The 12,016-nt window shown below is 40.9% G+C and overlaps 1 protein-coding gene across 10 annotated transcripts in view; it reads right to left on the bottom strand.

The window, feature by feature from the left end:
• The window catches only part of ank2b (ankyrin 2b, neuronal), a 75,698-nt gene that overhangs the window by 45,694 nt on the left and 17,988 nt on the right, over window positions 1-12,016 (bottom strand). For 4 of the 10 annotated variants that reach the window (XM_034615069.1, XM_034615067.1, XM_034615070.1 and 1 more), the window contains exons 7-18: window positions 10,417-10,440; window positions 8,890-8,898; window positions 8,225-8,323; window positions 6,621-6,719; window positions 5,855-5,953; window positions 5,015-5,212; window positions 4,733-4,831; window positions 4,004-4,102; window positions 3,756-3,854; window positions 3,439-3,636; window positions 1,003-1,101; window positions 410-508 (exon numbers count right to left, since the gene is read on the bottom strand). In XM_034615069.1, the coding sequence (XP_034470960.1) occupies window positions 410-508; window positions 1,003-1,101; window positions 3,439-3,636; window positions 3,756-3,854; window positions 4,004-4,102; window positions 4,733-4,831; window positions 5,015-5,212; window positions 5,855-5,953; window positions 6,621-6,719; window positions 8,225-8,323; window positions 8,890-8,898; window positions 10,417-10,440 (1,221 nt within the window). The remainder of the gene's footprint in view (window positions 1-409; window positions 509-1,002; window positions 1,102-3,438; window positions 3,637-3,755; window positions 3,855-4,003; window positions 4,103-4,732; window positions 4,832-5,014; window positions 5,213-5,854; window positions 5,954-6,620; window positions 6,720-8,224; window positions 8,324-8,889; window positions 8,899-10,416; window positions 10,441-12,016) is intronic. The other 6 variants (XM_034615068.1, XM_034615077.1, XM_034615076.1 and 3 more) reach the window with 2 other exon arrangements.

Here is a 12,016-nt window from a genome sequence, read left to right as displayed (position 1 = left end):
AGTCTCTTTGCAATAAAGTATAAAGACCTGATGATATAATGACCATCTCTTTTGTATGATTTCTATGCAGATTTACGGATTTCTCTGTGGAAACACTGATCATGAAAAGAGTGACTTCCACTGATTCCAGTCATGTTCGTGTTGATGTGTATGTGTTCCAGTTTGACTGTGCTTTGTGACTGAGATGTAAATGTGAAAAAAAGGCGGGGGGGAATGTGAAGCTCACACGAGAAGGAACATTTATTTTGACCCTCTGTGTACGTTGTCTAGTACTTATAAGAGAAATACAGCTTCAAACGGAATAAGAGATGTGTAAGGATGGGACATTTTGCAGCACATTTTCCCATCTGGACTTTTCACTCCAGACACTAGCTCTCAGATGTCAGCGGTGTTTACAGTGGGCTCTCACCTTGGCCATTGTGAGGGGGGACGCTCCTTTGTCCAAAAGCAGGAGTGCAACCTTTTGGTTATCGTAATGTGCGGCGACGTGGAGCGGGGTGAGGCCGTTCTGTGAGGGACGGAGGGTGAGCACACATGAATTAAACAGAAATGAGCACTGCATGAAGACATTAATACTATACACACAAACAAAGAGTTAATAGTATGAGTTCAAGGGGATAAGACTGCAGGTTGGGATGAATTAGAGTTATGTCAAACAGCAAAAGCTGGAAGGATCACTTGGTGGGTTCTTAATATGACACGAAGAAGGCTTCTGTTATCTGTTTTTTTCTGGGATAGTAATCGTAGTTAATCCAAACAAAGGAACGGCTAATTTAAGTCAAACTAGGCTTACCGGTACTCTCGTAGCCAACTTAACCTCAATACAGAAAAACAGTAACACACCACTTAAATGAACAGGTTTCTTACATTTACAGTACATGAAGGAAGAGGGTTCATTAACACATTTGGTAGCACAATAAATAAAAGTAGCACTTGATTCCACAGTAAAAACTATATGAATAAATAAGAATGGTTGTTCATTTAATAGAAATAAGCGCTTACCTTTCCAGCAGAATCCGGTGGAGCGTGACGCTGGAGCAGAAGTTTGGTCACATCCAGGCTTCCGTACTTGGAGGCCACGTGCAGGGGGGTAAAACCTTTCTGTGGAGGGAAACGACCAGAGCCGGGAGATTAAGAAATGCCTTCAACGAAAGTGAATCGATGGTATCTACACAGACGTTTACTCAGTTCTGCTTCAGGGGAGACTTTAAATGTTAACAAAAACTATTTTTTTGTGTACAGGTATAGAAGAGGGATTGGGCCCTGAGCAGAGGATGAAGTCACACGTTTGTTTTTGTGTTGAAGCAGATTTTCATATTTGCTAATTACTGATGCATCATGGTGTGAAAATGACTGTTATCACCTTCCAGAAGTCCTTGATTTAACAGGAGAATTCCTTTAATATATAATTTTCTCTTGATGCTCAAAGGAACAAAAAGTCATCAGACAGGAATCTCGGAAGTCTAAGAGTCAGTGGCAAAAAAACCCGATTAAGAACATCCACCTTTCTTTCAAGCTGATGCAATTCTAGGTAACCTTAAACCACAAAATATGAAATACAGTTATTTAAGTGTCCATTTCACAATGATGCCAGCAGGGGGAGCACTTTGCCTGTCTTTAGTCACTGAACCAGTATAAATCTGACAGAAACCACATGACCAGTTTATGGCCCAGCCCTGCCCATGGAGGCAGCAGTCCTTTGTTTGTCATGCTGGATTATATCTGATGTAATGGGTGTTTGGAAAAAACTGGAAAAAAGATGGAGGCGAGAGTAAGGAAGGGAGGAGGGGGGGGGGGGGGGTTCTGATGGATGGATTTAAAAAACAAAAAATCAAAACAAAAAATCAAAACAAAACATCTGTTATGAACGTGTTTGTGTGGACAGAGAGTGGTACTCTTGCGTGACAACAACTTTCCCTGATTTGGTTTCTGTAGCAACAGCCACACCCTTCCTCCCCGGAGAGTAACCAGAGAGAGAGAGAGAGAGAGAGACATCAAGTGGAGGAGAGAACAGAAGCATTGGACCCTGACGTGCACTGCATCACACTGTGCTTCGTCTCCCCATTCGCGCTGCACGAATAAATTAAAGGACTGATGCTAAGGACCGTGGCTGCCTCCCCTGGTAAACACCTCCACAGTGGTGACGATAAATCAGCTGATTGTGCTCGTGCACGATTCAGGGGACAAGCAGCAGCTTTAGCATTTCATCAGCCATTTATGAAAACTGGGTCAAACAGCCAGAGACCTGCAGTTACAGTCACACTGTTACCTCTTTATCGCTGGCTTCAAGAGTGGTCACCATAGGGCAATGACATACACCGCAAATACACTTTAAGACCTATTTTTAAAGAGCAGCTCCACTGGTTTTCAACATCATATTCAGTTTACTCATCAAAACTCCTGTGGCGTGCAGATTGAAATAATTGCACCACAAAAGGGTACATTGTATATTGGGACATGTGTACTCTATCCTTGCTGAGGTTTGAAGAGGACTAAAATATTGATCTGAACATTTTAGACACATTAAGCTTTCATGTGGATGTTTCTTTCTCTCTCAAGCAAAATATGTACATTTTTCTTGAATTCACCGCTTTCTCCATTTGGTGAAAAACACACAGAGGAGAACATCAGCTCCAATTGTTATAACTAACTGGCCCTTACAGTAACACTGTAGTTCAGTGATTGTTTTCTTGTGTTCTAAAATGTGGCTTCTGGCTTTTTCCCACCTGAAAGTCCAGACCATGTTACGAACTAAGGTTCATGTCTTATTGTCTTGATTACATTTGATCCTGTTAGTTTTGGTTTAAAAATTGTAGTTTAGGGAGCGCATAAAAAAATGTCCTGTCATCACCTACGTGCGCTGCGTCTACCTATACTTGACATTGCTTTGTTTTTAGATGGGTGCGCGTCAGACATTGGCGTGTTGTCAGTTTGGCAAACTTTTTTTTTAATAGTGCGTAGGAAAAAGATGGTCTTTCCGTTTGAACAGAGCAAATTAATAAACCACTTCACTTAGTCAATATGACACTGTAATCATTACAGTATTTACTACCAGCTAAGTTATTTTTAAACCTATCATCGGAGGAAAGCAATCCTGTGAACCGCTTCCTATTATTATTCTTCTTCTATTGATTAATGATGTCTCAGCTTGCGATTGGTCGTAAGGTCCAAACTATACCAAAAAAAAAAAGGTTTTCACACTGCAACAAACCACGTTTCGTTTGATTGGGACCGATTGTTAGCTATGTAGCAATACTAAAACTTACAGGTAGCCCCTTTAAAGTGTATATGAGAGGATGAGTAAGAAAATAAATTTCTGTCCACCGATCATCAAAACATCAACCTCTGAACACTGACTTAGAAGTTAGTTTGTGTAAAAATAGTCAAATGTAAAGATGAAGCAGAGCGTTGAGACAAATACACGGCTCATCCACCCACCTTGGTGGCCAGGGAATGAGAAGCCCCAGCCTCCAGCAGCACAGAGGCCGTCTCCACCTGCCCCTCCCTGGCGGAGATGTGGAGGGGGGTGTAGCCGTTGTTTGTGGCAGCATCAGGATGGGCCATGTGCTGGAGCAGCAGCTGGACAATCTCAGTTTTTCCCAGACGGGATGCAATATGTAGGGGAGTCTGGTCCTCCTACACACGATAAAGTGAAAGGACAATGAACACTTTGTATTACAGTGAGTTATCCTGGATTGTAGAAAAAATAAGCTAAAACAAGGATTCCTAGTTTGTGCATCAGTATATAGTCTTACCCGAGCTCTGGCGTCCACCATTGCTCCGTTCCTCAGCAAACATCGAACCACCTCCACCTGACCTGCCCTGGCTGCCATGTGTAACGCTGTTTCTCCGCGCTGTACACACAATATGCATCATCATATCGGTCAGAAACAGTTCTATACATCTTACGTATGACATCTAAAATGAACTAAATTGGTTGAGAATTAATTACAATCATCTGTCACTTTCATGCACCCAGAGTCGGTTGTTTCTCATTACTCACAATGTTGCTGACGTCCGGCGAAGCTCCGTTCTGCAGCAGCAGCAGGACAATGTTCAGGTGACCCATGAAGGCCGCGACGTGGATGGGAGTCAAACCAGACTGCACCGGGAGGGAAGGTAGAAGAGAGAGCACAGGAAAAAGTCTGTGAGATCCAACTTTCATGAGCTCATTAACTGTAGCATATCAATAATATGCAATACAGTACATGATGTTCTCAGGTAATTGCTCATTAAAATCATACGATACACATCTTACATATGCATATAATCGACACTCCTACATCAAAACAACTTTTACTAAACCTAATTAGACAAAAGCATAAACTACTGCTGGGTTTTACCTCCTGTAAAAATATGGTGACTGGTGCATGAACAGGCCGAACATCTACTAAGCTATCCACCTAAACCAGACGTGTAAGCCATCTTTGATTTTAAAAGTGACACAATGTACAAATCATTTCTTTAACCTTCATGCCAAAAAAGTTAACATGTAATTCATATGAATTTACTAAGTCCAGAATGAGGCAAAACACCAAGATCTGGCCAATGTTGTTCAAACACACAACACAACAAGTAATATTGTTAGTTAACTACGAGGTATGAGAATCAGAGATGAGCTTCCTATAGTCGGGCGACTTCTGATCTCGACCTAGATTACTCTGTGGTAACGCAAGTCCAAAGATGGCTAAACATTTTTGCCGATTTAGTTTCATTCATGTGTGTGAAGTACCTCTGTGATGGCCTGGATAGAGGCTCCGTACTTGACCAGCAGCTCCATCACCTTTACGCGGTTCTTCTTACAGGCTATGTGCAGTGGAGTGAAGCCATTCTGTACAGGGAACACGGCACACACAAACAGTAAAGGATGTATTGTACATAGGCGATATGAAGGTAGGTTTTAGTTTCAAAATGCAATGATATTTTATTCTAAATTGAAAATCAACATTTCTTTTGTTTTGTATTTCGTCCAATTTCCACGAGGAAATGATTGCATGGGAGATCTTTATCGTACCAGAGCCCTGGCGTTGGGGTTGGCCCTCTTGTCCAGCAGCAGTTTGGTGACTTTGTAATGACCACAGTGCGCCGCCACATGGAGCGCGGTCAGGTAGTCCAATGTGACATCATCAACAGGCGCCTTGTGCTGCAGAAGATGTTTGACGCATTCGACGTGATCCCCTTGCGCTGCCATGTGGAGAGGAGACAGTCCGTTCTAAAAGTGACAGAGAGGTCATTTAGTTTGATGGAGATAACGGGTAGGAAGATTTTAATCAGCAACAACATTGTCTTGTGGGCTGTGGGTGTGTACAATACCATGATAGAACCCTCCCAGGGTTAAATGTTTAACTGGGCCTATTAAAACTGCGCAATCCATACTTTAACATGATGCTCAAGTTAGCAACTAGCTGGTGAAGAACACTGCTGGTGGAGACCAAAACAGAGCAAACTGAAAGATGACGATTTTTTTGCTTTGTGACTTCATTTGACTACTGTGTCTGGTGGAACAGGCAAGTCTTTGTAAACCCATTAAATAATATGTTAACACGTGTCAAATGTTGAAAATAGGTGAATGCAGCCTCAAAGTGTTCTACTATACTGTTAACATGGAGCATTTTGTACTTCCTTATCCAGAATCATATGAGAACATTGATTATTATTTCAATGTAGAGTTCCAAAGTAAACAGATTTCCATGATTTCATATTTCTACTGTCTAGGGCCACGTCTTGTTTGTCACATAGAATGTTGGTAATATAATCAGTAACGAGAGCAAAATTGCCAACAAATGCATTTCCCAAAATGGCAGCTTCTAGGTGGAACTGAATCCTCTAACAGGTGATTGGACATGTAACTCACCTTGGTCCGGGCCAATAAGGGTGCTCCTCTCTCCAGCAGCACCTCCACAGCTGTATCATGTCCACTCCGAGCCGCACAGTGGAGGGGCGTGAGACCATCCTACAGAGCACATACACACTTGAGTCCATACTTAAGTCCATAAATAGCACTCTTCTACATTTTAACCAACCAATCACATCCACCCATTCCCACACATTTATAGCATTTCTATCACTATATCACGCAAGATATATTAGCAACCATCAGTTCAGTTCTCCCTCTCCACCTCCTGAGCCACAGCCGCCCCATTAGGGCAACCATGTTAGGGGATAGTGGCTTAACATCAACCTCCAGCCCCCAACAGGTGCTGTCACATGTGCATATATTTACATGCAGATGCAGCCAGACTAATCCAGGCTGGACCTTGTTTACATGGGTCTGAATCCAATATGGCTAATAACACATGTCCTTTTAGCCGCGGCACAACCAACATAACACCAAGCAGATGTCAGGAAATCCAGTGCGGTACAACTGAATTTAATCCACTGAGCCACTGAAGTCCAGCTGAACTGCAAAGAGCAGTTAGCTCCTCTGTTGGAGGTGATGGCAATGAGACGGCCGTCGTGTTCCTTCAGGAATAAGTGTGGAGAAATGGGCCCTGATCAAGTCAGGTGGAGGGAGGAGAAGATGCTTAATGTGTTTAAATACGATTTCCTTTCATATGACGTCAAATCCAGAGTTCAGACCCGAGATACTTTATCTAAACTCCGTTCTTCTTGGTACTTACCCTTGTTTTAGCGTCAATCTGAGACCCACGGTCCGATAACAGACGAACCATGTTAGTGTTGCCACGCTTGGAGGCCACGTGTAGTGGAGTAATCCCATTCTGCAGACAGGACGGAAATACATGCATGACACATTATGCATTTTAAGGTTACAGAATAATAAAGAAATAAAATGTCATTGATTTCATAAAATAAATCAGTCATTTTCAAATTTTGAAAAATATATTCAATGATGTGTGTCTCATTGCCATAGAGCCAACAGCAAGGATGACCTTACTGAATAAGGCACTGCGCATGGACTTTGGACAAATACTTCGGCATGCTGTGAGACCGGTGACTTGTTTCATACAGACAAAAGAAGGAACACATTGTCTTGCCATGACACTTAGCATTTTGGACTGGGGAAGAGGGGTAGGTGGTGGTGTCTACAGTTAATGTCTGTCACTTTCTCTGTCTGTACTGTGTCTTGAGTCATGAAAAGAGGAGGCCCCCGTTTGAAGAGGCCTTTCTTTGTGTGTGTGTGAGTGCTTGTAGAGCTTGAGCCCACACACAGAGTCAAAGCTCAGGAGAAGAGGATGACCACAGGGCGGGGGTGCGGGCTGAGGGGGTCAAGAACTGAGAAAGTCTGACTGTGCATTTTAGCCCGTTATAGTACATGTAGCAGAATTGTTCAGATGACAGCGAGAGACCAAAACAGTCGCCAGTTTTACAAAACATGAACATACACAAAAACCAGGCAAAATATATAAATTGCCTCAAGTTGTACACAACCCAAGCAAAGTTGTCAGTAATATTTAACAGTTGTGGTGCTTCCATATGCTGCCTCAAACTAGTGAATGCATTCCTCAGTCTACCAGTGTTGTACTTATTTTACATGAAACCCCAAAGAACACTACATTGAGCAAAAGCCTCAACAATGATGATGATTTTAAAATGAATTGTTGGTAAACTAATTATTCGGAGTTTCGGGTTGGGTATGTTGGGGCAAGACATTTTCTATGACACCATTCAAGACCACTGACTAAGCAGACCAGAGAGGGGGCAAAGTACAGACAAGCACATGTTACTCAAAACTCTGCACTTGGGTCCCACATTTAGCCAAGAGGTACCCCCCAAAACTAGTGGCAAGAGAGCAGAGAAAGGAAATTCAAAAGGTGTGGATTGCCAAAGGGGTTGTTATAGGCATCCAAACCGTGATGGTGAGAGCAGAGCGGTGGTTTAAGGATTAGAAACCTATGGTATCAGGAAAAAATGCCAAGATCCGAGACACAGATGGATATTAGAGCCACTGAAGCTGGTGGTACTGCAAACAGGATTCACAATGAAGATGGTCAAGGTGGTCAAGGGACTGAGAGTTGCAAGAACACACAATTTATACTAGGTATAGATTATTTTCTATGGGTCAGTCAGAGATAAATCAAGTAAATAAATCATAGGTATTCAGGGCTAAAATACTATAGTGAAGACTTGATTCAGGGTTATGTTTAGGTTATGTGTGTGTGTGTGTGTGTGTGTGTGAGGGTGTGTGTGTGAGTGTGAGAGTGTGTGTGTGTGTGTGTGTGTGTGTGTAGTGTGTGTGTGTGTGTTTGTGTGTGTAGTGTCCTACCCTCGCAGTGAAGTCCACTGCTGCCCCTCGGTTCAGCAGGAGCGTGGCCACATTGACGTTCCCATAGTGGGCGGCGATATGCAGGGGGGTGAATCCACTCTGAAAGACAGACAGGAAAGAGACAGACACACAGAGATTTACTTCATGTCCTTGAATTCTGCCCTCTGCCTCTTGACCGAGTCTTCCCAGCATGCAGCAGTCGCACCAAGCATCAAAGGTGAACAAAATAAAACAGAAAACAAGAACAATTTAAAAGAAACAAGGATAAAGTAAAACAAAAGTCTGAAACTATTCAAGTAATTGTTTACAAAACCTAAAAACACGCTCAGACTTCCATGCAGGTTTTCAACCACAAAAAAAAACCCAAAATAAAACAAAGGAAACTTTTGGCTTCAAGAACCAGTTTGAAATGAAAAAGACGAAAACAAAAGCAGAACAAAGACACACAGATCACAGAGACCGTCATTGAGATTGACATGAAGATGGACGAACAATATCATCTACTGAGAATCAAATTATAGTGAAATCATAATGAGTGGGGGAACATGTCCCACCACCAAAGTGCACTATGTTAACTGTGTAAGTGTTAGAGTGAGCAATGAGAAATACATGAAAGAAGTTAGAGATCAGAGCATTTTGGAGGAGGTGTGAAATTCTTGCCTTACCTTGCCATTCTGTAAGTGTGGTCCGATTTAACGTGAAAAAGTTGTTTACAAAAGTGTGAAGAACACAGTGACTAACGTGATGGTTTAAAACTTTACACAGTCCAAAGCTTAGAATGGTGCAAATTAAAGTAGTGTGGATGCAACATGCTATTCAATGCCAGGTCTTTGGCCAAGCAGGTAATATTTCTAAAGCAATATGAGCCTCCCATGCCTTTACTGATTAGCATTGATTGTAGTATTAGAAAGTTACATGTCAGTATGTGAAATACCTTCCATAGAAATGCATGCGTTTGAAATAAGCTGTTAAGTGTGGAACGCCAGGAATGCCAAAATTAAAATAAAACCATTTGATGAATTTAAATCTCCCATTAGTGCAAATTATGTATGGCAGAAAAGCATTGCTATTGCCAAAAAGAAAAAAAAAAACTTTCATTTTATTTTATTATGAAATGTAGTATTCATTAAAAAATGTCCAAATGGCAAATAATGTTCAATCAAAACATGAAAAAGGGATTGAATTGTGTTAATTTAACCTAATAGTCTTATGAAACTCAAGTGAGTATTGTTGGTTTTAATAACCATTTTACAATAGAATCTTTCTCCCAGTGCCAAAGTCAACCATCAACACCTCTGGGAGAAATGTAAAAAAACAGGTCACCATTTCAGTTATTTTAAATTTTAAATGTAAGAACCAAATTCCAACACTATGCAGGTTGTACATTGTACATTGCTGCTTTGAAAATGAAAATACAAATTTTGTTATCATTATGCATGAAAATTGTATGACAACAATCAGAAATAATGCATTTTCACTCGTCTAAATTAAAGTGAAACATTTCATTTTAAACTTTCAATGGGATTGAATGTTTTCATTTTTCTCTTGGCATTACTGGGCTTCCACCAATGGCAAACAGCATTTTATTCTATTTACGGTCATTTAAACAATGTTTATACCAGGTAGTTCATAGTGCGTCTCTAGAAATCATGCAGCACAACATGAACACACAGAAGTACGAGACACACTGATAGACAATACACATTCACAGCTGTCCCGAAAATGCATCGGCACAGTATCCATCAAATCAAAACATGAGAGGAAAAAAATGTCTTGCTTAAAATAAATCTTAATAATGATGTAGTTTGAAAGATATTTCTAAACATGAAAAAAAGGGGGGGCTCATTGAGCTTTTCATGTAAACCGAAAAAAGGAAATGAAATACAAACAAACATATATATGCACACGAATAGTATGAATAATAAAATACAAAGCCAAAAGCTAGAGTGCTTTAGTGCAGGACAAATGGGCAGTCGCTTGGCCATCCCTATCAGCCGTGCATGGTGGAGTCTTAGTCTACCAAACGCAAACTGTGAGAAATGTAAAAATGATGCCAAATTTATTGACACCATGCAGTGCTGCGGAAGTGACAGAAATAAACGGTGGAAGAGAAAAAAAAAGGAAAAGTGGAATAACAAAAGGGATGAGGCTGTACAGTGAATCTGTGGAGAATTGAAGGAGCAGGTGTATACCTCAGTAGTCCTATTGACCATCATCTGGAGCAGGAGGAATGAGGAAGGGAAACATCAGGTCAGTTAGGCTCGTAGGACAATGAATTGTAGTCGGGTGCACAGCGGTGACGTGGCTGGGGTGGGTCACTCCCGTGTAATGTTCATTGCCAAGGCAGCGATCTCAAGTTCACACAGTTCAGTCTAAGAATCAGGTATTAGGTCTACAACTAATAGTTCTTTTTTTTTTTTTTACTATGAATTTATCTTTTATTTGTTTTTGCAATTAATTATCTGGTAATTATCTGGTACTTACTACAGCTTCCCAGAATCCAAGAAGACAGGTAATGTTTCTTAGGCTTTTCCAACCATTAATAATCAATACATTTTATTAAGATCAACTAATCCCCTAATTCTGTCAAGTAGTGTCAAGGAATTAATCGCATACTTTAAAAGTTAAAAGAATTGATAAAAGTATTCACTATTACATCAGAAAAAAATAAGTGGTCTCTGAAAAAACAATCTGCTCAGTCAATGCTGTTTTGGTAAGAATGTTACATAACTCTCAATTTGTTCAGTTAAATATGTGAGTTTTGCTGCTTTTCTTGATCCGGTATGACCAGTATGTGACCACTAGTAGCATGCTAGTGATAAACGTTTCGTTTGGAAAATCCACCTGCCATTATCCTGTAATTGTCACCTTTTAAAGGGGACATAGCATGCAAATTCCACTTTGTTAGTGCTTCTACAGGTTAATGTGGGTATCTGGCATGTCTACCAACCCAAAAACTCTGGGGAAAAAACACTCACGCGTTTTGTTATGGTTCCTCTAAGTCAGAAACGTCATGCTTGAGCAACTCGATTGAGCTTCCTGGGTTTTGTGTCGTAACAAGGAACTGGAAGTCTCCCTACATGGCCTTGCCCCCCCCCCCCCTTGTGTGCTTGTAGTGGATGGGCAGAGGGGGACATTTAATTATGTGATTGGGAAAATTAAAACTCCAGGACAATAGAAGGGGAATACAAAGTATGGGATGCATATTTGATAATTTATATCATATAAAATATGTAATTTATATCGTTTAAAATCATGGGGGGAGAGGGGGGAGGGGGGAGCTGGCTCATTAGCATTTAAAGGAACAGGCACTCAAAACAGGTCACTCTGTGGAGGGCTGTTTTAGACAGGGTAAAAAGGGTGCTGTTTTATATGATCCTTGTGGTATTTTGACCAAAGTATGTTACAGACATTTCATTAAGACCCCAAGGAACCATATCAACTTGTGGTAAAATGGGCATGCTATGTCCCCTTTAAGCAAAATTGAGAGAGTTTTGATTTGAAAGGCAAATTCTGGTTTTATCACAACTTGGGACTCATTATGCTGCTTTGGTCATTGGTTTTTAATAGAAACTACATCGAGTACATCCAAGTTTAAAGGTAATAATTGAATTGTTCACCACATTTTCTCTTCCAAATATAAACTAGGGGGTTCGTTTACAGCTTCTCTATGTGTATGAGATTTATAATTTGTTGGATGTGTGTCTAATACAAACAAGAAAAATAGCACCCTGGCTGTAATATATTCCCTCTGACAGCTGCAGCCTTCAATGAGAACCTTGGTTTGGTGAA

The sequence above is a fragment of the Hippoglossus hippoglossus genome, chromosome 18 (assembly GCF_009819705.1).
Source record: "Hippoglossus hippoglossus isolate fHipHip1 chromosome 18, fHipHip1.pri, whole genome shotgun sequence".
Lineage (NCBI taxonomy): Eukaryota > Metazoa > Chordata > Actinopteri > Pleuronectiformes > Pleuronectidae > Hippoglossus > Hippoglossus hippoglossus.
The sequence above is the reverse complement of the archived record's forward strand: the minus strand, read 5'-3'. Positions and strand labels throughout refer to the sequence as shown.